Genomic DNA, 26,993 nt, shown 5'->3' on the forward strand with positions numbered 1-26,993 from the left:
AGATCCTTTTTTTGTCAGCTTGGGCAAAGGTTTGAATGTTTTCAGTATGTTAGCACTTTAAAGTTCTGATCAAGATTAGAGTTCTCTTATGCTTGTCACTGTTTGCAAACCAAGTAAGAAACAGCCCCTGTCCTCAGTACCTTCCAGTCTAAGATGACCAGACAGACAAAGTGGAGGAAGGAAGGATTGCGTGAAATTCTGGGCAGGACCAGTTATCCTGACTCCCCATCTGCTCCCTACATTACACAACCATCCTTTCCCTGCCACTGCATCCAAAAACTAGTTTTTGTGAACCTGACTATAACTGTGCTCTTTCTGCTACACTAGTTCTATGCCCCCATTGAGTTTTGCGTTTTCAGCTCTGTGTGTCAAATTAGTTACTTCAGTTTGTTCAATCTTGTCTCATTTTAGCGGTGTACCTGCAGTGGTTGACTTTGCTGCAATGCGTGATGCTGTGAAGAAGCTTGGTGGAGACCCTGAAAAAATCAATCCCATCTGTCCTGCTGACCTAGTAATTGATCATTCCATCCAAGTTGACTTCAACAGGAGGTAAGGGAATGAAACAGATCTTATTTTGGTGCTTGCTAGGAAGTCAGGTCTAGCAGGTGTTCACTAATATTGCTCCACTGAAATTAGTGGAGATAAAATGAATTACACCAGCTGAGGGTCTGTCCAAGACATTATGGAGCCTGCATATTAATTTAAACTATCTTAATAAGGGGGGGGGGGTGTTCCCCACTCCCCACCTTGTTCTTCCTCGCAGCAGATTTTTTGATAAACTCTTGGTCTGGGTTGAAGTTAATTTTAAAAGGACACAGTCAAATACTGTGACTTTTTCTTCTAGTTTTCCATGATAACTATAATTGCTTGAAAGTCACACTCCTTGCCACCACCCACCTTACCCTTTATTACCCTTATGTCTTACATAGAGGATAAACTAAGGTGCCTCAATTTCAGCCTGTTTATGCAAGAATGTAGTAGACTTCATGGTGCAGCACTGAAAATGAGGAGTTAGTTCATTGCTGCCATAGAGAAGAAACATGGAGAACATGCTGACCCTACAAAAATGGAAGGAAGGAAGGAAGAGGCAATAGAAGGAAGGAAGAGGGGATCCTACAATAATCTCCAACCCTGCAATAAGCTCCCTATAGAGACAAATGTTTGCACTTTCACTGATCCTCTCCAAAATCAATGGGGCTCTACACAAAGCTCTATCTACCTACAGTTTTGGGGACCCTTAAAAGCTTCTCTACAGTCTAGGTCCTCTTAGCTGGTCTTTTAGCTTTTTTCATGCTTCTCACTAGCTCCTTTCTGCCTTGAATTCATTTTACCCTTGTTATATTTGCCTGAGTGTAACAAGAAATAAGAGGACTCAAGCCACTGGTGTGGGTAATAGTGCTGCCGGCATACAATCTGTTATGACTATAAAGTTAAACTGTGAATCGGTTGTCCTCAGCAAATTCAACAACAAAAAGCTTATCCTTAGATACTTGCAAGCATATTCAACTAGCACATTGAAATATCTCGTGGCCCTGGCTACCTAAATGAAAAAAAAAACAATGACAAAATTAGAGGGAAACTTTCTGACATAAAGAACATTTCCAAGATGAAATCATGTTTTTTTAATCGTTTATAAAAGAAGTCAAGTCTCTGCACAAGTATATTTTGCAAAGACCATTTTTTATTTCTTAAAAGCATCAAACTAAAATAAATAAGATCTACTTCTAACTCCTGTTTTCTTTTTCTTTTTTTTCCTTTGATTTGAATTTCTGTATTATTATTAAACCCCTTGAAAATGACTTATTTTCCTGTGACAGAAGGATAGAATATTCTTTTTTTTTTCGGGTGAAATCAGAACTGAAGCAATTCTAATTCTTAAATTTGTTAAATCTTTTTATTTTCACTGGAAATTTCTTTTTCACTAGAAATTAATGTTTTTTTGTCTCAAGCTCATGGAGTTTTTTGTTTGTTTGTAAAGTATTTAAAAATGTTGACCAGCTGTACTGTTTAGTTCTTTGGGAGTATTCAGGAATGTATAAGTTGGTTCTCAGAACAAGGGAAAAAGCTTCAGTTTGGAACCTTTCAGAAGAAGCTTAGGGACTTCTTGTGTGTTTCAAAAGTACTGTAGTCTGCATTTTGAATCAGTTATAATGTATATTTAGTCGTAATTATGGGATGCTGATGTTTCAGCTTTCTTCACTGTTGTGCTGATTGCTTATAATTTAGATTTTAAAAACTTTCCTTTGCTTTAACATGCAGAGTAGACTTTACTAAGTCAAGTTAATGCCTTCATTGGATACAGCATTAACATTCTGAAACATACTGTAGGTGTTAACTGACTTGTTAAACCCCTTTCATCAGTTGCCTCACACTCACTACAGCAGTGAGATTAGAACATATGAATACGATCAACATTGTTAGATGCAAAGGCTCTTTTGTTTTTGTGAACACACACACTGGACCACACACCAAATCCAGTTGGAGACCTGCAGCTCTTGATAATCTTTATTTTCATTTTCAGGACAGACAGTTTACAGAAGAATCAAGATCTGGAGTTTGAAAGGAACAAGGAGAGGTTTGAGTTCTTGAAGGTAGAAGAAAACATCTTGTTTCCATGTACAAAGAAAGGATAAATTAACACCTTTTTACTGTTCTTGGGCATTCAACATTTTGGGTTTCTATTCCCTGTTTTTCAGTGGGGCTCCCAGGCTTTCCACAACATGAGGATTATTCCCCCAGGCTCGGGGATTATCCACCAAGTGAATTTAGAGTACTTGGCAAGAGTGGTGTTCGATCAGAATGGGTACTATTATCCTGATAGTGTGGTGGGCACTGATTCACACACTACAATGATTGATGGTTTGGGAGTGCTTGGCTGGGGTAAGTGGATTGAATGTTTGAGTACCATTTAACTGAGTATGACTAGAGTTACTGGCAAAATGCACCTCAGCTGAACCGGGGAGGAAAAAAATCTATTGTGTTGAAACAAAGACAGATTAAGCATCACAAGCTTCTCCCCGCACTTCCTCTCCATGGTAAGATCCAGGATTTCAAAAAGTGGTGATGCCAGAGCAGCAACCAGCTCTGCAGGGTGGCCCATCAGGGCAGGCAGACAGTGCCACATGAGCAGCAGCTGGGGACATTAAAAATAAAATAAATTTTTTAAAAGTTCCTCAAGCAGGTAAGGAACTTCCCTCCCACTTCCCTCCACTTCTGTCCTCAGTGGGCACATTCCCTCCCCTCCCATTTCCCCCCTTCCTCCCCTGCCCACTGCTGCCACTGTCCCCAGATGACCTGGGGGTGGGGAAGTTGACTCCAGAGCCACTCCTGCAGGTGGAGCCAGGCTCCTCTAGAGGCAGGGGCAGTAGCAGCAGTACAGGCAGGTTCCCTTCCTCTGCGCCTGTTCCCAGCCTTTTAGGGGGACTGGGCAGGGAGAAGGGACCTGCATGCTGCTGCGGTTGTCCCTGGCTGAGTCTGGCTGGAGTGGACAGGGACAGCTCTGAAGCTTCCCTCCTTGGGGCAGCTGGACAGAGTGGCAACAGTGTGGGGGTGACATGCTGAGCATGAAGGGGGGGGAGGGATTCTTGCTTCAGGGACTTAAAACCCCTGGGTATTGCTCCTGTGGTGTGGGTGACTGAAGGGGGGTGGGGGGGCGTACATGCCATTGCACCCCCGTCCCCCTATGGATCTTCCCCTGCTCCCCCTCCCTCTGCTTTTTTCTCCCAATTCAAATAACTGTATAGGTTCAGCGCATTTTAACTTAATCTCCCGTTCTATACCCAATGATAAAGAGTAGTAGCCAACAACAAATCACATTGCTTTTATTCACTAGGTGGTGGGATGTTTTATGTTTATTTTTTTTTTTTTAGTTTTTGGGGTCTTTTTTTTAATATTCTCTCTTTAGAGTATAAACAAGCATGAGGAAAACTCTCCTGGGTACTTTTTTCCCCCCCAAAAAAGCACCTAAATGATAGGCAAAAACCCCAATTTTCAGTTTCGGAGGTGACTTCCACTCTTGGGAGCCAACACCTTTTTGAAAGACAGAGAGCTCCTCAGTCACTTAACTGCTCTTAAGGTTTTGCCCAATCATGATAACTATAAATGCAATTCTGGATTGGAGCTTCTGGTTCTAAACCAACATTAATGAGAGGGTGTAAAGTACAAGATGTCTCAGCTTGATATTGGCACTCTAATACTGATGTTCTGTGCTTAGATAATGCTTGTCAAAGCAACAGATAGAAATGTGTACATGCAGTGGCAGACAACAGCTGCTTTGCAATGTTGGCAGCACAAATATATAAATGTAACCAAAATATTTGAAGTCATGATGTAATTAGTATAGAGAATGCCTAAGAAATGCTCCAATAACTCTAATAATTTGTATTGCAATAGAATCCCTACTTTTTCCAGGATCAAATTGTGCTCAGCACAAATTTTCTTCCCCCAAAGATTTTTACAATGATGTAACTGTTCACAAACATACAAGTAAAGTTTTGTTGCCCACATTACCTAGTGCTACAGTATTCATATTTTATAGACATTGCTTTCTTATAGTTTTATAGGAATTTCTGCTAGCTTGGTTATAAAGCACTGTATCAGACCATCTTTCTTACTTGCATGGTAAGCTGTTTGGAACAAGAAAAATATTCATTTATTTATAGAGCATCTTGCACAATGGGGGTCCTTAGCCACAACTGCCTGGTAGGTGATGTTGCAGTACAAATAATTTTGTTTGGAAGATGAACTGTGTCATGATGGCCTCTACTTCAAGGAAATGGTTACACAGTGTTTAAACAAATTTGTGTTGCCGGATAGACTGCTGACTGGTCTGTGTAGACTGGGACAAGTTGCCCTCAGTGGTGTTACATGTAGGCAAGAGGAAAAATCTTCTGGGTCCAGGGTTCACTCATGATTAGCTAACAGTGCTGAACTCAACTCATCCTTGTGTAGGCAGATCAAGCAGCAGCATAATGCAATTGCATTTAAATGCAGTTCAGTTTCAAGATGGTATGAATCCTTGAGGACTTGGCCCTCTTTTATAAACAGAGGTTTAAATGGCATGCAAAACAAACTGGAGCAGTCTGATAAGTGCCCTCTAGCTCCACGTTGTTATCTACTGACTTCTTCTTGCATTTTAACTTCATTTGCATCCACATTATTTCAGTAGATTTATTTCCTTTTTAAACCTTTGACCATGCAATGTCTTTGGATTCAGGAGTTGGTGGCATTGAGGCAGAAGCTGTGATGCTGGGTCAGCCAATCAGCATGGTGCTTCCTGAAGTGATCGGTTACAAGCTGAAAGGAAATCCTCAACCTCTCATAACATCCACTGACATAGTGCTCACAGTTACCAAGGTAAATACCTGTACCACTTTTGACACTGCTTAGGAAGATTTCTTGTAGCATCCTAAAGTGCAACACAGGCATTTGTACTTACATGCATTGTCTTAACATTAGAGTGGCCTTAGGAGCCCCCTCTGAGAATTCGACATTGATTCCATTCCTTGAGATCCAGTGAAGGTCCTGAGTTACACAAGCTCTTTGTCTGCTCTTTCCTACTAATCCATTGCACCACTGGCAGTGGAATCAATGTCCAATCCTGCTTGCCCCTTGTTGGCTTTAATATCCTTAGTGAGCCATTCTTTGAGCCAATTATAATCCTGATCCAAGATGTATAACAGGTTGAGAGGGAACTAGGGTGATGGAAAAAGATGCATAAATGAGTAACAGTGAGGGTTTTAATGATGCCCATCTTTAAACATAATATAACTTAACCTACTTTATTAGTGGGGTTTTAACATTTAGGAATGAGAATGTGAAAGCAAGTCAGAAAATACTGAAGTTAAGGTTTGGTTTACAACTTTATCAGTCCCATATTGCATAAGCGTAATGGTTTTTAGTCCTTGCACCACTGCTAGTGGCAATATTTAAGTGTCACTTGGTCTGATTCCGTTGAGCTGGAATTCAGAAATCTAGTACACAAGCTCATCATGGGGCACCAAAGCCAAATGCTAAGCAGGATTAGGAAATCTGACATTTTTACCCTCTTTTGTCTGAGTTCATCCAAATGTCATCCATCTTTATCTGATTTCAAATGTTCACGTGTCCATGGAGCAAAAAATCTTGCAATTGGTGGCACTCATTCTTCCCAGGGCAGCTGATTTATGCACAGGGGCCGTCTCCGATTACTTTTATTTCTGTCACGGTCACTCAGTATAGCAACTCTCATTCTTTTATGTTTGTTTTCCATAGAAGGTCATGTGGCACATGGGGTCTCTGCTTTTGAAGAAGTTAAGGGAATTGGATTGTATCTAAGAATTTTGTCAGAGACATTTGGTGATAAGTGAATTTTGTAAAGTGAAGGATGCTGGTTTTCATTTTCTTCTCACTTATGCTGGGGTAATTTAGGACTAATTCCAGTGCAGTTATACCAACATTAAATCCAGTGTAACTAAGAGGAAAATGAGGTTCAGAATGACAATTCCCCTGTTTTACTAGAGGAGTGTTAACATTTTCCTATATATTTGACCTCGATAATGATGAGATGTAAAGGTTTTTGGTACTCTGGTCTAGTTAAAGAATGTTAAAGAATCTGGGTTACTAGTGTAGAGCAGCACCTTGTACCTTAGCTCTGTGGCTTATAAAAACCGAATACCAGACATGATGCTGAACAATTTTGTTATTGTTATTACAGCACCTTCGCCAGGTTGGCGTTGTGGGTAAATTTGTGGAGTTTTTTGGGCCTGGTGTAGCCCAGCTGTCCATTGCAGATCGAGCCACCATTGCCAACATGTGTCCAGAGTATGGAGCAACTGCTGCTTTCTTTCCAGTAGATGAAGTTAGCATCAGGTACCTGATCCAAACGGGTGAGTATGAAGAGCAGCCAGGTGATTACCAACTGGCACTGAGCCTTGGAGATGTAGACCTCAGTTTGCTGGTATAATTCTGTTGACTTGAAAAGAATTTCTTTTGCTCACCATGGGTAAGAAAGGGGCTGAAAATGGAACCACAACAGCATGCATTTTGGTGCTAGTACCTTTATAAACCTCTTAGGTTTGCTTATCTGCACAGGGACTATTTGATATGTTATAAAAATGCAACTCTTTGTCTCGGGTACTGGGCAGCTGGTCAGATCATGCCTGTAAGGACTCCAGCATAAGAGATTTTCTGCTGAAAAATCTTTGAGAACTCAACTCAAACCTTGGGGTGTAAATAAACTACCCAGGTTTGAGACAATCTGTGATCTAGCAGATTCTGTCTTCCTGCTTTTTTAGTAAAACAGCAGCTAGGTGTATGTTAAGCTGTTGCTAATAAAACCTTCCTACAAAACGCCCTGTTCTGCCTATTTAAAATCTTGCTGCATTTCTTTGGTTTGACTGTTTTTTTTTCCTTTTATTTTATAATATCTTTCACTTTAGGCCGTGATGAAAAAAAAATTAAGCATATAAAGACATACCTTGAAGCGGTGGGAATGTTTAGAGACTTCAGTAGATCATCTCAAGATCCAGATTTCACTCAGGTTAGTAGACTGATCAATATTTAGTCTCTAGTCTCCCTTTTATTCCTCCAGTTTGCCCTTCCCCTTCAATATTATTTACATTTGTTAATTTCTATTTGATCTTGTAAAGGTGGATTTCAAAAGATGCAAGGAAAAAATATAGCCTGACTTTTTAACTTTCCATGTTAACTTTCTTTATAGACTCATCCCCAGTTGCATCTTTTTGTAGCATGGTTAATTATCCATTCCATGGCTGTGTCAGCCAGGACCAGGCTTTTAAGAAGCTGGGTATGTGACACTAAATAATACAAGCTGTATCATTCAAGAAGCAACGGGAACTGAAAGGTCTTGGTTTGTTAACAGAAACCTCAATAAAAAACCAACAGCCCCTCATTGTTGGCATTGCTAAAGCAGACTTGTCACTTTACTGTGAGAGAACTTATTAGCCAGGGTTTTATGGATTTAAAGAAGGGAAGAACCAACCCTCATAATTAGGAAACATGGGGGTTGGGGGTGGAAACAGAGCTAAATTGGGTTTGACAATCTCTAAAATTTTGTAATAAGAGAGAAGATTACCTAAACCTAATGCTGCTAATGAGTGGTGAATCACAAATTGTTTGCCTGTGTGCTGTATAGTATGTTTGTGCTGTATTTCCCAATGTTAGCAATCGGATGTGTGTTGACTTCTGAAGACAAGATGGAGGGGCAAAATTCTCAAAATTGCCAAGGCCATTTTAGGCTCCTTTTTACCTGGGAGCCAACAATATTGTAACTTGTAACTCACCTCAGATGGCTGTGAGAAAAGTTGCCCTTAAACTCTTTCTTTGGATGGTATCAGCACTAAAACTTGTAAGAAACTGAATAGCCCCTCTGAAGTCAATGGTAGCTATTCATAGAATGATAGAAAATTAAAGTTGGAATTCATCTAGTGTAACCCCCTGCTCAAAGCAGGACCATCCCCAACTATATTACCTTAACCTATTGATGTGCCTTGCTCCAATTCTTCAATGTATACAAGTGTCCTTTAGAGTAATATTTCTTCCTTTGTTTTGCTTCATGTTAGTGCTTTGGTGAGAGATTCTTTGTTCCCCCTGTTGTCCAGGTTGTAGAGCTGGATCTCCATACTGTCGTGCCTTGCTGTAGTGGACCCAAAAGACCTCAGGACAAAGTAGCCGTGTCAGACATGAAGAAGGACTTTGAGACTTGCCTGGGAGCCAAGGTAAGTGTGCTTCACCCCACAAACTGAAATGTCTGTTTTTTTCAGAAGCTGTCTGATATTTAACTGACATGATGTATTGGTCAATTCACTACAAGGGACAAATTATTTTGTGAGAGAGAACATTTCCTGCACTTTCACTTGTAGGTTAGGAAACAATTGTATTGAATAAGTAGTTGAGAACTAATGGTTCTCAAATTGTGGGTCATGGAATGTAGGTGGCTCATTAGGGAAGCCACTGCTGTACTGAAGTAGTAACTCCCTTGTGCTAATTGTAGACTAATAAAAGGATGCATCTATAATTCATCCTTTGTAGATATACCTGAGCAAAATTTAAATTAGCAATGTGTAAAGTAACTGTATTGCTGCAGCAGCGTAGGGCTCAGCCTGAGGTGTAATTTGTCAAGTGTTGCTCCAGTTTATCCAGTTTGGCTTTGAACCCCATGCTGCCATAAGTACACAGCTAGCAGTATCCAAACTGACTAGTGTGGGTATGTTTACATGAGCTGCCATCACTAGGACTTCCTACAGGTTTCTAGAGGTGCCTATTTTTAAGAAGCAAAATCAAAAACACTTAGGGGGGTCTTTGTGTTCCATCCAATGAAAAGCACCAGTGAATAAAAACTAGACTTGGGTTGTAACCTAACTGCTAAAACCCAAACATCCTTAAACTTTGGATCTGAAACCAGATCTAAACTTTTGCAAATTGGGCTTGTTTCCTTTAAAAGTGAATTTATATGAAGAATTTAAAATGCATATGTCCTGTACTTTTTGGGTAGTAGCCATGAATTGTTGTCTTACATTTTTCAAATCCAACTAAATTGATGTTTGCTGTATTTTTTCAAGCCTCTTATCATAGCCAAATTTTGAGACTGACACACTTCATTTTTTTTTGTTTTGAACTATCAATTGTTAGACTACTGTGCCATGTCTTAACATAAACTTGTGACCATACAGTGTTCTTATATTTTGGACATAATGGCCAGAATATCTGAGAGCATTATGATAGATGAGTACCTATTTCCCAGCAGGCACTAAAGTACAGTTTGATCTGGGTTCCACAAGAAACTGCAGAACTCAGAACTTGAATCTGTGCAGTCCTCTTGTGCAAAATACCTCACCTTTCTTTCTCATCATTTAGGGATGAGAGGGCAGTAGTAATCCCAGCAGAACAAAGCAGCTTAGTTGAGTCACTGAGGACTGACCTAGGGACCCCAAGAACTTAGAACGTGAGCTGATGTTTGACTCTGTATATAGAGGAAGAACTGTAGTATACTCATCACTTGACACTGAAAAGGCCTGCAAATGACTGTTTATTGCAACACCTCAGCTTACACATTTGGGCTAACTGTGTTCTTTTGGCTTTGATCTTTCCCTTTTAGCAAGGATTCAAAGGATTCCAGATTGCCCCTAAACATCACAGTGACCGGGTGAAGTTTGTTTATGAAGGCTCCGATTTTGAGATTACCCATGGTTCAGTAGTCATTGCAGCCATTACCAGCTGTACTAATACGAGCAACCCCTCAGTTATGCTAGGAGCTGGTAAGTGTGTGATTATTTTACATGTAGAAGTATTTCTGTGACTTCAGTTCTGCATCTTAACAAATGAGGCCAAATGGATCTTTCTCTTGTCAGTGGAGTCTCACTGAATTTACTGTCTAAGGTTAGAAAAAGGAATCCTGGAAAATACTTAGGTTTCTACCTGGCAATTCTAGGTAACAGTTTAATTTGCCTTTTCTCATTCTGTCTAGCCTGTAATGCAAATCAACTTAATTATTACTTGTTCCACACCTCAAGGTGTTAAGTATTGATGTAGGTGCAAGTAAGGGCCAATATTACCATACGTACTCGAATGGAAGATGACCCTGAATTTGATATATGCAGAGCAGGTGTGCTCGATTGTGACAGGAAGTTTATCTTGCAGGATTGGGCAGAATATAGCTAAACTCCTTTTGCCATTTGCACGTGACTTAGCTTTTAAGTGGGGGTTTTTTTCCCCTTTCTGGTTTGTTACAATGCCAAACAATTGCTTATATTATTGAGCTGATTGAACTGCCCATAATCAAGTTTTCTAACATTTCCCTGTGTTCGGTTGGGGTTCGATTGGCAGAAGTGTTGAACACTCAGTGGCTGTCATTTAAGTCATTTGAACCTGGGCTTGAACTTTCATATTACATAGTTGTTTGTAGTACTTAGAAAAATCAGGTCCAAAGTGTTTCAAATTGGGCACCTAAAGTAAATGGACCCCCTTAATCTCCTTTGGTGTCTTTACATGGGCCCTGGGTAATTACAGCAAGTTGGAGCAGCATCTCCACATGTCTCCCAACACCCTTTATGCTTTGTCCCCATTTGAAAGAGGAAGCAAATACTCCCCTCCCTCCCCCATCCTCCAAACAAAGGCATGATGTTATGATAAATCCATATCTCTGTGAAACCCTCCATTACAGTGGTGGTCAACATCACAGAAAAGCCAACAGGATAGTTTAGAATTCTGCCTTCAAAGTGGGGTTTGACTAGTATGTACAAAATAAAATGTGGGATCATGTATTAAGCAACAAGAAGATGGCACGCATAATAGCTGCTCACTGAGTTTGCACCATCCTTTCTGGAAACTGAGTATGGCTTGATGCTCTGGAGGGGTGGCAGCAGGGGCCTCATTATGCATTTCTGAATTGTGTTATAATACATGTGCAGGGATCCTGAACTAAGGTGCCCAGGTTACCTGAATTCTGGCATTTGCTGACATTTTTCTGAGTGTCCAATTTGGCAGCCTTTCGTGTTCTAGTCATGTAAGGTCTTTTATGTGTAATTCACTAGACATTAATATTCTTGAACTGGGTGAGGCTCAATCATTGTATGGTCACCTAAAAATGTCTGGTTTGACTGTATACCTACAATTCACATTTACTTCCCTAGAAACTGTGTGTTCAGCACCTGTGCAAGTTGAACCTTTTATTTAAGTGCTTTGAACTTCAGGCCACCATGGCCGTGGGTACTGTGGTTTAAAATCTGTATAGTTGCTATGGTATCCATGCTGTGTGGTATCCATGAATGGAAGGCTGCAGCCTTCAAAGTCCTTTACTACCAAGACCACTGATTTCACCTGGATTCAGAGAAATTGTTTAAAAGACATAAATACCCAGTGATAGTCAGGATCATTTCTGTTAATGTGGCCCATATCCTAAAGATGGTTATACACTGTTATGAATGGTTGCTTGTTAAAATAGCAACAAAATGCTCCTTAAATAACCAACAAGTTGTAAGAGTACTTGCTTGTGCCAAGGGGCTAGATTTCCTGTTGGCAAATGCATCTGCATTTGAGGCCTGTGATCCAATGCCAGCACTTAGTTCAGTCCTGGGTCACCAGTCTGTCATATGGAATGTTATATGGCTCCTTTTCACTGTTGTTTGTAAGCCACTTGTTTTGATGCATACAGATAGCTCCAGCATTATCTAGGTGCCTAAATTTTATCTGCAGTCTGTCCTCATTCTAACCAAGCTTCAAAATGTACCTTTGAATATAACTATCCATATCTTATTGACTTATTGTTGCTCTTGTTCCATGGAGATCAGTGAACTTATGCATGTGTTTTTTCTGAATTAGGGCCTGAAAAGACCAACCAGTGGGGAAAATGGAATCTTTCAGTTAAGCTGTTCATGCTGCCGGCCCTGTTTCTTTCTTTCCTGGAGGGTGCCATTTTTAAGAATAATTATGGATGTCCTTTGTGTTTTCCAGGATTGCTAGCGAAGAAAGCTGTCAATGCTGGTCTGACTGTCAAGCCATACATTAAAACTAGCTTGTCCCCAGGAAGTGGAGTAGTGACTTACTATCTGAGGGACAGTGGAGTAATGCCTTACCTTTCTCAACTAGGGTAAGAGGGATTTTCATTTTATAGTCCCAGGGCTTATAACTCTTAAGCAAAAATGAGTGATGTAATAAGGTAACAAAAGATGCAGTTGAGCCCAGAGGGCCCGGACTTGCCTAAGCTGATGTAATACCATTAAGTCAGGTGACTCTTATACCAGCTAAGCACCTATCCTTTTTGACAGCTGGCTCTTCTTTTTCATTCTTTTGTCAAAGATTTGACGTCTTGAAGTAATGGAATGCCTTGTTTCTTAAATGTAATTGTTTTAAAATAGCATCATGCATAAACTCCTGTACTAGAAGTCCTTGTTCGATACCAACAGGCAAGGCATCATTCCCTATTCAGGGTTGAAAAATAGATGCCTAGTATTTGCAATTGTGTGCACTAGTGTCTAGCTGTATGCATAATTATGTACATATGTCTCTTTGTGCATGTCAACTGGGTGCACATGTGCATGCAATTTAAAAAATGTGCAAAGTATGGATTTTTTTTCTTTTATGGTATTAGTAATAGAACACGAACCATTTTTGTAACACCGTTCAGTTTTGTCTGCAACATAACACATCTCAAAATAGGCATAGCTTCACTGTCATATAATATGCTTTACCATGCAGTGATTGATATCAACTACTATGTTTAATGATTGCCTAATATGTTTAACACTACCTGTAGGTTTGATGTTGTGGGTTATGGGTGTATGACCTGCATTGGGAACAGTGGACCTCTACCAGAGCCTGTTGTTGCAGCCATCACTCAGGTAGGCAGCTGCAATCTAATCTTCTGCAGCATGTAACAGCAGAAGTTTTTTTCCAGAGTCAATTCATTTATTTCACTTGAGTGCCCCAAAATCTTACTTGCTCCACTTTTCAAAACTTGGTTTTCATTTTGAGAGAGCCTGGAAGCTCTCATGCCCTGTAGAGATCTTGGGTCAGGTAGGAGGTTGAAAATTGCTTGACTTAAGGAAGGTTTAGCAATGATTTATTTTTTTGTCAGAATATATTTCTTTTTCCTTACTCCTGAGCAGCAAATGGTATCAGGCCACGAATACACATGGTTTTATTGAAGACCTACAGAGCTCAATTTATATAGGGTGAAGTTAGGCACCTCCAAAGCAATATTTGCACCTGCTATTCAGGTAACATATAGTGGTTGATTTGACCGTTATCTGTAACCAGCATTGAGATTGGCTTGTAGCCATATCTCTGTGTGCTAAATGTTTTTGGGTTAGTTCAGTATTTGGAAGCTTTCAAGGAAGACCAAGGTGCTTCAAGAAGATTGCAGATATTAAGGTCACAAAGGACTATTTTTGATCATCTGGTTTGTTCTTCAGAAGAATGTATCATGGGAAAAGATGGTCCTTGTGATTCCCTCTGATCTTCACCTTTCCTCTAGGGTGGTAGCTATGCTACCATTTAGATTGCTGATCAGCAACCTTCATTTAGGCTGCAAGCTGGCATGTCCCAGTTTGTCAGAGACAGGTTGCTGGGCAGGTGACCCACCTGCTGCTGACACTTTTTCCTGCAGTGACATGGGGAGATACCTGCAGCCAAAGTTTCCCGCTGCTGACTCCCCATCTCCATGGGCTGGATCAAATAACTCCAGGCCGGATCTAGCCCATGGTTCATAGGTTGCCCACCCCTGTTCTAGATGAGAAATAAGGAAGAGGTTCGGAGGACATGGCATCACAGAAGATGCCCTGGTTCTTTTTGGAAAAGCACTCTCACTTGCCCGCTCTCCAAATCATATCCCATCTTTCGGCCTTCCTCATGCCATTTAACTAGGTCTCTGCTATGTGCTGTTCTAAGTTGTGTTGTTCTGCTAGCTAGCTATCTTGTCCCCTAGTCAGGTTCCCAGTAGTGGGTCAGTAACTGCTCCATGCTTCCATTTCTCTGTGGAAGCTACTTTAGGGATCCTTTGGAAAGAAAAGTGATGTGAATGTAAATGATCACTCTGATACCAAATGCATACATACACCTGCCAAATGCATTTGAGCAAGAAGCCTCTTAGACTGTTGTTTTGATGTTTTCTTGCCTGTTTTGCAGGGAGACCTCGTAGCTGTGGGTGTGTTGTCTGGAAACAGGAATTTCGAGGGTCGCGTCCATCCCAATACGCGTGCCAATTACCTAGCCTCACCACCACTGGTGATAGCTTATGCTATTGCAGGGACCGTAAGGATTGACTTTGAGAAAGAACCTTTGGGTAAGAAGACACTGGGATTCTTTCCTCCCTTCCCTCTTCTAAGTGAAATCAATTGATGTTAAGATTCTTAATGTCAGAGTCCAGAGTGAGCACCTTTTCAGCATGGGTCACTGAAGACGCCAGTGAATTGCTATTAGGATGCAAAGCCTGTACCTGTAATGGCTACTAGGTACATGAGAGAGAAGCCCAAATACCAGCACCTTCTAAACTTGTGGAAGTTTCTTCTTGGGTTTATTAACTACTAGGGTCTTGAAGGTTCAAGATGGGGGCACATCAGAGCTGGAAGGTCTGTGTGGCAGCATCTGCTGACAAATACTAGTTGGGAGTGCATCCTGTTTTTTTTCACACTGGAGTGTGTGAGCGCCTATTCCACATCAAACCTTCATACTGCCTAGCAGAGCTCCTGTGACTAGATTATAGAGAAGTGGGAATGTGTATGTGGAAATATTGACCAAACTATTTTTTAATGTAATATATGCATGGTTTCCTGCAGGAGTAAACGCAGAAGGAAATAAGATTTTTCTAAGAGACATTTGGCCAACAAGAGATGAGATCCAGGCTGTTGAACGTCAGTATGTTATTCCTGGGATGTTCAAGGAAGTCTACAAGAAAATAGAAGTGAGTTAATCCCTAGTGCGATATGTTGTTTGACTTGATATGGTTGAAGGCTTCCCTACCTTAATGTAAGTTTCACTTAGAAAAGTTTTGCCCAAAGACATAATTGGATGGGGATTTCTCTTTTTCAGACAGGAAATGAATCCTGGAATGCCTTAGATGCCCCATCAGATAAATTATATACTTGGAATCCCAAGTCTACATATATAAAGTCTCCCCCTTTCTTTGAAAACCTGGTAAGTACAGGGTTTTGGTTTTTTTCCTTCCAAAGAGTTTTCTGTTCACTTCTCTAAATAACGACATTGAACATGCATTCAGGGCTTTGGTTCTATTACTGTAGTGTGAACCTAGAATAAATCTGTCTGTGTATGTCTGGAGTAATTCTGCTTACACTTTTTGTAACATAGCAACATGCTTGTGACTTATACCCATGTGCTTGGTTTTTCACTCTTAGGTCTTTCCTTTTTATTTTATTTACTTCTTTTTTTAGTTAAATTTTTGGTAAGGACTTTCCAAAGAAACCTAAATGACTTGTGTTTTGGAAATTCTGTCTCCCCCCTCCAAAACAAAGAAAATAAAAGTAGAGAAGTAAAAAGCTTGCTATTTAAACAATTCACTGCTCTGAGATGAGGTAGGCACTCAACTCAGTCTTATTTAGATATTAATACATTTGACTATTCAGGTACAGAAATTAGGAAGCATTCTGTATTTTCTAACAGCAAGTGTATGAACAGTGAAAGAACAGCAAGTATATGAACAGGGAGAATCAGTCATCAGAAATCTGTAACAGTCCCATGCTGTGCAGATCTGGGGATGTCTGAGGAATAATGGTGTTTGTAAGAAACCATCTTTTGCAGCTAAGCATACATAAAAAGGCAAGATATACTTGGTCATTTTCACTTCTTCATCTTCTCTTTACAATTATTTAAAGAAATCCTGGGTTACTTTTATGATGAGTTCTTTTGCATTTTACTTGCTAGACTTTGGAGCCTTCCCCTCCTAAATCTATAGTAGATGCCTATGTCCTGCTAAATTTTGGAGATTCTGTGACAACTGACCACATATCTCCAGCTGGGAATATAGCAAGGAACAGCCCTGCTGCCCGTTACTTAACCAGCAGAGGGTAAGTCAAGTTTCCTCCTTCCAGAGAACCTTGCCACATCTTGGATCCATCAAAAGCAGCAGCAACACATTCTTACGCTTTAGCAGAACTAAGTTTTTTGTCTCAAATGCACTTCCTTTGCAATACAAGACTTCTCCTTTATGGGTCATTTTGAGCCAAAGAAGCTCCTGCTTAGATTTTCAATCTTTGCCAGTTGCAGCAGCTGCACTGATAAAGTCACCAAAGCATGTTGTTGAGAACATCTTGTTTTTGTGATACTGCTGTAAATGAGTTCCCATTCTTTTTTTTGTTTGTCTTGAGTTGACTTAACGTTATAATGACCCAGAGGGGAATGGCTTCCCATTTTGCTTCACAAGCAATGTGGCAACTTTGTTCCCTGTCTACCTCCATTCTCTCAGAATGGTCCAAGTCTCTTAAAATCAGAAGTACACCCTAACTGTGCTTTTGTAACAGTTTATCCAGTCATTTTGTAAATAAAATTAACTGAAGTAACATGGGTCATTGAAGGCAAATGTCTTGCTTCATTTGTCCCAGTGATGTCAATCAGTTTAAAATCTAATTAATCTCACATTCAACTTGTGTAATAAATGCAACATGTTTCAACCACACTTTGGCAGTAGCCCAGTACAAACTGCAGCTCCCTGTACCACACACCTGTTACAGGCTGGGTTGGGAAGTAGTCTTGGATGTATAGTTGGGCTGGGGCTCAGCTGTGATTCCTACACTTTTTTTGATAAATTAGGATTCCAAATACTCTTCCTCACAGATACCTTGTGTCCGTTTGTTTGCCTAGTAACCTAGACCAGGAATTGCTCAACCCCCAGCCCAAGAACCAGATACAGCTCGTGGCACCATGTCATCCAGCCAGCAGGGCTCCTCATGGGTCAAAAAATTGGTGGTTGGAGAGTATTGGCAGTGCTGACACTCCCTTGATGCCAATTTTGGACCTGTAGGAAGTCCTGTGGGCTAGATAGTGTGGACCCACATGTTAAAGTGGGTGCATGAGGCAAGGGCAACACAAGGTGGGATCTGAGTGCTCAGGGCCTGATTTGGGAAGTATAAGATGGGATCCAGGGGTGTGAGGCTAGATCTGGTGCATGGGGCTCCAGTTAGGCAGTACATAGTGAGATCTGGGCAAGTGGGGCCCAATCCAGGTTGCACAAGGTTGGATCCAGGTGTAACAGAAGGTGGGATCTTGGTGCACAGGTCCTGATCCAAACACCAGTCCAACAAATCTGGCCTGTGAACAGGTGCTGCACCATGTACCCAGCCCATGAGGCCAAAAGGTTGAGCACCACTGACCAAGACTAAGCACTCTAGACAGGGACCGTCTTTGTGCAAGGCACTATATACATGATCAGAACTATAGGATCTCTGGTTGTTGCAGTATTTATATTCATTGGGAACTTTTTGAATAATGGGGAATCTGAAGTGGTTTCTATTGGTTTTTGTGGCTGTGAATCTAATAAATGTTGACTGCAATCCTATTGTCATTGTGGTGGGACTAACAGTGTTTTGTTTTGACAGCTATTCTAGGCAGGTTCTGGGTTATGCGAACAGGCTCTGAAACAGACTGGCTAGAAAAGAATCTGAAAAATATAACTAATGTATAGTCGAGAGCTGCTGACATAATGTGTTTATGAGAATCTTGTAAGAGCCTGATGAGAGGGCTGTTGAACCAAATTTAAGCATGGCTGGATTTGAACTGAAAAAGGTCTTTTCATCACTTTAAAGTATGGAGGTACTTTGATTTAAAAACGGACCTGTTTTTTTGTTTGTTTGTTTTTAAGTTTGACTCCTAGAGAATTCAACTCTTACGGCTCGCGCAGAGGTAATGACGATGTCATGGCCAGAGGAACATTTGCCAACATTCGCTTGTTAAACAAATTCATCAATAAACAGGGACCTCAGACCATCCACTTTCCTTCTGGGGAAACTGTGAGTAAAGTGGGGCTGGCTGTCTTCCCACAGTTTGACTGGGTTTGGCATAGTAGCCTGTTCTTTAAATCTAGGATGGCTGGGGTTTAAAGGGGGTGGGGGAGTTCCTTTTTCTGCAAGTTTATTGAGTTGTATTATTTGTCTGGTGGCAGCTATTTTGGAAATTGTGGCCTTGGACACACATTACATTTGCAGCGCTATATGTGGCCTGCAGCACCACATAAATGTTTCTGTTTTGAAACTGGAACTTCTGTAGCACTAGGTCTTGTAGTGTCACAAAATGTAATGTAATATATCCAGTTACTTGTGCTACAGAGGATCTGTGACCCCTCAGCATCCAACAAGGCTTTCTTTTCCTCCCTCCCACCCCATCCCTTTTGAAGGTTGAGGCAAAGCAGCCAATTCCCTGACAACCCACAGGGAGGAACCCTGCAGCCCACTTGTGACCTAAGGTTACAGCTTTGCTCACCACAGTGAGCTGTCATGGAGCTCGCTGCTGCACTAGGGGAGCTGCAGCTCTGCTCAGGGAATCCAGTGCCATCACTGCTGTGGCAGGATGGGTGCTGCTGCCTCTGTAGGAGCAGCATCAGGGAGGGCTACTGCTATTCTGTTGGGGTCCTGGAAACAGCTGATGTCCCACCAGGGACTGATGGGTCAGCAGTGCAGCAGCAGATGTCCTCACCTGGTGCTTGTGAGGGGGGGGCGGGGCAGAGCAGAGGAGCACACATATTCAGTGACTATGCACTCGAGCCAGGGAGCTCTGAACAATGTGTACACAACTCACTTCTGTAGTGCTGCAGAGTGATACAGCACTTGTAGCACTACAAACAAATGTATGCCAAAGACTATGTTTAACAGGACTTACAGAGGACCAGTGGAGAATCTGGTTTTACATAACATGCTGTATTTCACAGTGTATAAGTTGACACAGTGTATAGATCGACCCTCAGCTTTCTGATTTGGAAGATAGTATTTTCGTAGGCACAGAAGTTGAGGCTGGGCTCTGGGCCACAACAGCCAAGTGCTGAGCCTGTCCCTGTCCACTGTGAGCAGCGCATCCCCAGTCGAGTGCTGAGCTCAGCCCTGTTCCCTTAGAGCGGCGTTGAGCCTGGTGCTGCTCTTGGGAGACAGGCATGGGGCTGGGTTCAGTGCTTGGCTGGTGCGACCCCCATCCCTTGCGAGCAGTGGTGCCTGGGCCACACCAGCGCCACTCACAGGGGATGGGACTGCACCAGCCGAGTGCCAAGCCCGGCCCTGGTCCCATCCCCTGTGAGCAGCGCCGGGCTTGGCACTCGGCTGGTGTGCCCCCATCCCCTGCAAGCGGCACTGCTGTGACCCAGGCCCAGGGGATGGGGTTGCGCCAGCGGAATCCAGCTCCGTGCCCAATTATTTGATGTGGCATCATGTATAAGTCAAGTGTGATTTTTAAGATCCAAAAATTGGGCTTCAAAACACAACTTATACACCATGAAAGACAATATCTGTTGTCCTGTTCTGGTCACCCCTTGTGAGAATATGGAAAAAGTGATAGTGGCATGGAGACAACTTGTCAGTAAATGCTGGATGACATGTCATTTTTCTGGGAATAAAATGTTGGTATAATGCCCATTCATATGACCTGAAAGGAACAAAACTTTGGGAGTGGGTAATATCTACAAGGGTGTTTAAAAACGTAATGGTAATTTTGAAATAAAACCATTTTGTGTGCCATGATCACTTAATGAACTATATGACTTCTCTACACAGTGCTAAATAATGGGTGCATTTGATGCTACTGCTATCAGTTTTTACTGCTGCTGTGTAGCTTCCCACTCATGGTGCATACAGTGGTTTTGTTGTGAAAGCGCTGTTACTTTCTGAATCAGTCTTGTGTAACTACATCAGTGTCTCTAGTTATTATCTGAACAGAGTGGACTGATTGTAGCTTATGTCTCACTCCCTTGCTGCATGATGTTAGCCATTTGCTTTTGATCATGGAGAACATGGAATGAAACAGTACTGGTGTGAAGTGAGGAGCTAGAGCCCCCTTGTGGCAGTGTTTTTTTGGTCCCTCTTACCTCTGTGTAGTTGGATTTCTCCACCAGGTTTGCAGTGTGCCTGGTCTTCTCTTTCCAGCTTGATGTGTTTGATGCTGCTGAGAGGTACATGCAGGCTGGCCAGCCCCTCATCGTGCTGACTGGTAAGGAATATGGCTCAGGAAGCTCTCGGGACTGGGCAGCAAAGGGACCTTTCCTGCTGGTGAGTAGCTAATCTTTAAGGGAGAGTGAGGAGGAGAGAAGCCAGGAATGTTTGGGAGGGTGGTATGGGTACCCATTTTTGACAAATTCCTGAGTAGCTTAAGAGTAGCACCCTAGTGCACACATTCCCCACTTCATTTAGGTGTCTAAGTTTCTCCAAGAAATATTCATACCATGTTTTTTTCATGCATCCATTTTAAATGGGATATGGCACCCAGACATATATGGCGAGAAGACTCTAACCATAAACACTGTGAATTTAAAGATCATATTTGCCTGTTGTGGCTTCCTATGGATAAACTAAGTGGCATTTAAGAACAAGAGTTACATTTATATCAGAACCTCCTGCTGGGTGTTGTTTGTTTGTTTTTTTAAGTTCAACGGTGACTTAGCCCATATTAAGATCTGTGCTGGAAAAGCAAATTAAAAATTAACTCATCAGACGTACTAAGAACTGTTGTGTTCTATAGGTAGTGTTATATTTTGCAATCGTTACGTTGCTACACAAGACTGCCCTTTTGAAAAGGGCCTAAGGCTGTAGTGTGATTAGTAAGAGACAAGCTTATGCAAGTACGTTTGAATAAATGAAAGTGCCAGGATTTGCAGTTTGAGTGTGGTGTTCAGATAATTGATGATAGGTATCTGAGAATATTTTTCTCGCAGGAAAATGCATGATTTTTGTCTAGGAACTCCTGCTAATCATGCAGACGTTGGTGTTTTGTCTGCCTGCTTTTGAAGTTAAAGTGTAATGCCTGTCATGAATTCTAATGAAAGTTAACCAGTAGTGCTTCACATTATGATCAGTTTTTAGACTATTGATTATTTGCAGACTCCTCAGCAGCTTAGGAACAAGGAATGACTTCATAGCCAATAGGGTTTATGTGGATCATTCATTAACGAAACTGTGGCTAGATATTTTGTTTGTTTATCTGTTCATTGGTTCTGGATAAATTCAGTCTTATATGTAGTATAAGAAGAGCTGGAGGAGGAAGATATGTGCAGCCACATTGTGGGTTGTCATCTGGCCCTTTGTTATCTGGCCCAGGGACTTTCTGGCCTTTGTTATCACCCCTCTAGCATTACCTTCAGTACTTTCTAGGAGGGTTGGAAGATAGGACTGCAATAATGCCACAGTATATTTACCATTCTTTGAGATGGGGACTAGTTTCATTCTGTGTTTGTCCAGCGCCATATACAAAGGGCTCCTGGATACTACTGCAATACACATTTTGTAAAGGGAATCTACTGCCATTTTAGTAAATGAAAAATAAATTTTGCTCTTAACTTCTTTCCTGAAAGTATAATGGAACTTCTGCTTATCTGTGCATCATCCTTCTGCTTGTCCAGGTCCTTTCTGAGGGTCTGGACTTAAGTGAAAGTTTGTACTTGAATTTGGGCTATTTTAAGTATACCTTTTATTGCATTGTTCAATATTGTGATTAAATATAGTCTAGAAACTCCTACCACTGATGCAGAGGTTGGTGTTTTGTCTGCCTGGTCTTTGTTTCTGTATGGGCATCTAGAAAATGGCTATGAGACACAATATTGAAACAAATCCTTAGCATAGGCACTCATTGCAGTGAAAGCTTACTCAGGCTGCACAGGTACATGCTTCTGTTCTTTGTCTTGGGCAGGGGCAGCGCCAGCCTCTTCCTGGTGTGGGGGCTGAGCCTCTGCGGGTTGTGGGCAGGCAGCATTGGCCTGCGGGGGGGGAGGCAGGGCTGGGGTGGTGCTAAGGCAAATTTTGGGGTGACTATAGCACGCCCCCCAGCCCCTCCCTAATGCTGCCCTTGGGAATAAAAAAAAATAAATGTCAACAAAGGTTAGACTTTCAAATGACTAATGCTTCCCTGCTTGGGGACTCCTCTAAAAGGATCCAGTTTTCAGAGAGTGCTGAGCACTGAAAATCAGGGAGGCCCCTGCATTTGTGTAGGAAGCTTGATATCTTTGTTAGACTATTGGTCTATAATTGTAGTACAGCAAGAGGATACATTTTGGTTGGATGCGTGTTTCCTCCACTCAAGAGATCATTCAAAATGTAAGTGCAGTGAATCTGTTTGATTTTCCCAGGGCATCAAAGCTGTCATTGCTGAGAGCTACGAGCGAATTCATCGCAGTAACTTAGTAGGAATGGGGGTGATTCCCTTGCAATACCTGCCTGGGGAGAATGCTGGGACTCTAGGCCTCACTGGACGGGAACGCTACACAATCGTCATTCCTGAAGAACTCAAACCAAGGATGAATGTCCAGATCAAGGTAAATGAGATACTATGGATCAGATTTTCAAAAGCAGTTAACAAATTAGAAGTTCTGCATAATAGCATTTTTGGTCTAGTCACAGGTATGGTAGTAAGCATACATTGTTACAGGACTGTAGCATGGCAAGAGATAAAATGAACATGCTTAGAACTGTGGGGAACATAGCTTAAGGATTGATGAATTCCCTCAATATCCTGAGTTTGATTTAATCCTCCCCGCCCCTTTCTCCAGCAATGAATCGCAGTAGTCATGCTGAGATCTCAGTAATGTACAGCTAATTTGGAAACACGTAAATGCATTATAACCAAATAAATGAGAAAGTAATGATTGGGAACCACTTAACACAGTCTAGGTGATGTCCAGCCATTCCTAATGGGCTCCAATGGTATAAACAGGTGCTGTCAAATGAAATGTATCAGCTGTGGCAGGATCTGTCCCAGCACAGTTAATCCACTTGACTGGGAAAAAGCACGTTGCCTGCTGTTTCCATATTGGGCTGGGGCCCAGTCCTAAGGAACAATGGATGATATGTTCCTTGCTCGCAGAGGCATGCCAGAGAAATTGCCTAGCGTGCATCTCTTTAAGAGGGAAAAGCTGGGCAGGTGCCCAAACCTGTGTGGGGATTCCTGCAGTTGCAGGACTGGGCCCCTCAAGCACTGTGAGCACCTGCCCATGGCCACTGGAGAGGAAGGGCAGCTCTGAGCTGACTGTGCTCTCCTGCCATAAAGCTAACAGACATCTGCCACAATAAAGCAGCAGAAGCTGTTATCTGCTCTTCTCACAGCCACCAATTTTGGCATTGATGGTATGACAAATGGTATAGATCTTCATTAATGTTTATGGTGGTAAAAGGAAAAACAGTTATGGCAGCACTAAAGCGATGTGTGTTTGCACCCTGATGCACCTGCCAGGCAGGAAATCTGAATAAACTAAAGATGCTGAATGTAGGAGAAGGCTGTTGCTTACATATGTCTTTGAATATCTGCCTTGACTTCTCATTACTAGTTATCCCTTGCAAAAGTGATGATATTTAACAGAGAGCCCTGGTTTACACTGGTATAGAGAGTCAGATTTGGCCTACTCACATTTTAAATCAGTTTATACTGGTTAGATATAGATATTAGGAAGAACTTTCTCACTAGGAGGGTGGTGAAGCAGTTGCGCAGGTTACCCAGCGAGGTTGTGGACTCTCCATCCTTGGAGATTTTTAAGTCCTGACTGTACAGAGCCTTGGCTGGGATGATCTAGTTGGGGGTGGTCACCCTCATTTTCTATGATTCTATACATGCCTCATTGAGGCAGTCTGTATAGCAGCTAGCATGATGAGATACTGCACACTACCACAATACAAATAGTAGCAATCAGTTGTTCCCGTTCTGGTCAAATTTCTAAATCCTCTTAAGATGAAGGAACTTCTGCTGCCAGTGAATCATTTAATAAACTGACAAAACTGTATAGATTGTGTGCATAGCTCCTGGAAATTCTTATTGATCGAGAAAGTGGAGAGGTAAGATTTTTCTCTAATAGCCAGTAACAGAAACACAAATCAGTGCTTGGTTTAAAAAATAGAATAATAAATTTAGAATAAAAATAAACTAAAATCTTGGTATTAAAGGTATTTTTTTTAAAATAGCTGGGGCTGTTTCCCTTCCATAGTCAAGGATATCTACCTTTAGGGAATGTGTAACCTTTCATGTACCAAGGCAGAAGTCCTACATGATCCCTTTTACCTGGCCATTATGAGGGATCCATGTTCTTTTGAAGCATCTGGTTCTGGGCAAACACATGATACTGGACTACATGGACCAATAATCAGAATACCTGTTCCTGTGGCACTTTAATAGCTGCACATTGACTGCTTCTTTCCTAATGTTTCTTGTTGCTCAAATAAAGCTTCAAACTTCACATGAACCCTTGTTTGCTTTTTTAACCTTATTGTCTAGATAGCTGTTAGAGCTCTACAAATTGCTGCATTTGCCTGTTCTAGAAAGAAGAGAGTGTATATGCTAGCTTGGGGCAATCTGCAGAGGTTCCCCCTAATAGAAGGTTGTCTGTTACCATTACTTTCTATAACCTGAACTATGGTTTCTGGACTCTGGTTTTCTGACCTGTTAATCAAGCTATCAAATAACATACATTGCATTTGGAACTTGCATGTTGTCCTCTCTTAGCATGACCTGTATTTTATTGTTTTGGGGTTTTTTTTACTCCTACAGCTGGATACTGGGAAAACCTTTCAAACCATCATGAGATTCGACACTGATGTGGAACTCACTTATTTCCACAATGGCGGCATTCTGAACTACATGATTCGCAAAATGGCAACCTAATCAAAGCAACACTGAGCACACATCCAGATAGAAGCCTCATAATCACAACTTTAGAAGCCTAAACTGAAATGGTCTCCTTGTGGATTATATTATCAAGGAGCTCATTTACACTCTTAGGCCACGTCCAGACGAACGCGGCTGTGCAGTATGTGGTGCCGCAAACACATCTGCGGCACCACATACCCCACATTCAGTTGTTCTCCATGCTGCAAGGGAGCAGCACAGAGGGTTTTTTGACCCCTGGATATCCAGGGGTCAAAAAAACCCATGGAGTAGAAAAGCGGAGTGGCACATGAAGGGGCAGTGAGCGCCAGTCAAAAGTGGAGCTGGGCTACACAGAGCCACACTGCAGGTGCTGGCCAGGCTTCATGTGGCAGAATCACCGCTGCTGCAGCCCTGGGAGGCCCCCAGGTAAGACTGCCTCCTGTACTACCCCCACAGGAGCCTGCCACGTGCCAGAGCATGTGTGCCATGGACATTCCCCAGGGACAACAAGTAGCAGCACACCATACACCTTTGCTAATTGTCCCTGGGGAATCAAATGTCCACACCACATGTGAATGTGGCCTTAGGTATCCAGTTTCTTGACATTAAAAATCCTCTTATCTTCCCCAGTTAAATTTCTTATTATTATTGTTTTGTATGGTGGCTGGACTGATGAACTGTTCTAGTATATGGAGGTTAATTCAAAAACAGTGCTGGAATCTGTGGATCTGTTAAGTATTGATTGCTGATTTGTATACTCAGTCCATTTAGGGTTAGACTCTGTCACCAAACAGCTTCTTTCAGTGTTCCAGAAATTAACTGACAGTGCAAACTGGGGGTTTTCTCCTTTTCTGATTTTGGACTAAGCATCAAACCCTGACTTGCTTTTTCTTGCTTTTACAGAAGTTGGCCGGAATCCCTTGGAGTCTAATGCTGAAATGTATTAAATGGCTTAGCTGTTATGAATTACAAAAAAATGTGAACTTTGTTCCTTTTAAAGTCTGAGCACAAGCTTTTATGAAAGTGTGGGTCTCTTTTGTGGGGCAGGGAAGGGGGCAGGAAAACATTTCTAACTAATGAAATTAAATCTATTTTCAAAAATAAGTTGCCATGGATTTCTTTGCGTAGTGTCCAAGTCTCTGAACAAACTAACAGCTTGAACCTGTTATGGGGATATGTTTGAGTCACTATCAAAAACTAATCCCAACAATGACCTTTATCCAATCCATGAAAGTACAGGGTATCTAACCCAAAAAAGGCATGAGAAGAGTTTATAATCCTGTTTTTTCTAGAAAAATAAGCATTTGTCTCTTGCTTTATGAAGAAATAACACAGCTTCCAAGTGAATTCAATGTTGCCAACTCTGTCACAGCTGAAATCACTCTTCCACTGCTATGAGAATTATAGCTCTGCTCGCTTCTAGGAGAAAGTGACCATGGGGATGCAAACTATTTAATGGAAAACTTTATATGGAAAGGGAGTATAAACCTTCTTAGGAGAGATCATAGTTTTTAAAAGAAAAGGTTCTTTACTACTGTTCTTAATCCAGTCCTACAAAGAGGGCATTGAAAGTTCATTCTATAGTACCTGGTTGAATAACAGCATATCTAGGAAAGGTTAGGTTATGTCTAGAACACTGCAATCCCTTTTATGATGGCTAAGTGCAAGAACACTTTCTGCAATGGAAAACTTCTAAAATCCTGTGGAGGGAAATAATATAATAGTGG

At 41.6% G+C, this 26,993-nt stretch overlaps 1 protein-coding gene across 3 annotated transcripts in view; it reads left to right on the top strand.

Annotated features, from left to right (window-relative positions):
• The window catches only part of ACO1 (aconitase 1), a 42,296-nt gene extending 15,929 nt beyond the window's left edge, over window positions 1-26,367 (top strand). For all 3 annotated transcript variants that reach the window (XM_025205739.1, XM_025205740.1, XM_025205741.1), the window contains 18 exons: window positions 412-549; window positions 2,522-2,591; window positions 2,697-2,880; window positions 5,216-5,355; window positions 6,695-6,866; window positions 7,419-7,519; window positions 8,601-8,717; window positions 10,097-10,256; window positions 12,451-12,586; window positions 13,253-13,337; window positions 14,623-14,779; window positions 15,273-15,397; window positions 15,526-15,630; window positions 16,375-16,517; window positions 18,308-18,455; window positions 20,571-20,693; window positions 22,763-22,948; window positions 25,168-26,367. In XM_025205739.1, coding sequence (XP_025061524.1) covers window positions 412-549; window positions 2,522-2,591; window positions 2,697-2,880; window positions 5,216-5,355; window positions 6,695-6,866; window positions 7,419-7,519; window positions 8,601-8,717; window positions 10,097-10,256; window positions 12,451-12,586; window positions 13,253-13,337; window positions 14,623-14,779; window positions 15,273-15,397; window positions 15,526-15,630; window positions 16,375-16,517; window positions 18,308-18,455; window positions 20,571-20,693; window positions 22,763-22,948; window positions 25,168-25,281 — 2,404 coding nt within the window. In that variant the 3' untranslated portion in view covers window positions 25,282-26,367. The remainder of the gene's footprint in view (window positions 1-411; window positions 550-2,521; window positions 2,592-2,696; window positions 2,881-5,215; window positions 5,356-6,694; window positions 6,867-7,418; window positions 7,520-8,600; window positions 8,718-10,096; window positions 10,257-12,450; window positions 12,587-13,252; window positions 13,338-14,622; window positions 14,780-15,272; window positions 15,398-15,525; window positions 15,631-16,374; window positions 16,518-18,307; window positions 18,456-20,570; window positions 20,694-22,762; window positions 22,949-25,167) is intronic.
• The last annotated feature ends 626 nt before the right edge of the window (window positions 26,368-26,993 follow it).

The sequence above is a fragment of the Alligator sinensis genome, unplaced genomic scaffold (assembly GCF_000455745.1).
Source record: "Alligator sinensis unplaced genomic scaffold, ASM45574v1 scaffold649_1, whole genome shotgun sequence".
Taxonomy (NCBI): domain Eukaryota; kingdom Metazoa; phylum Chordata; order Crocodylia; family Alligatoridae; genus Alligator; species Alligator sinensis.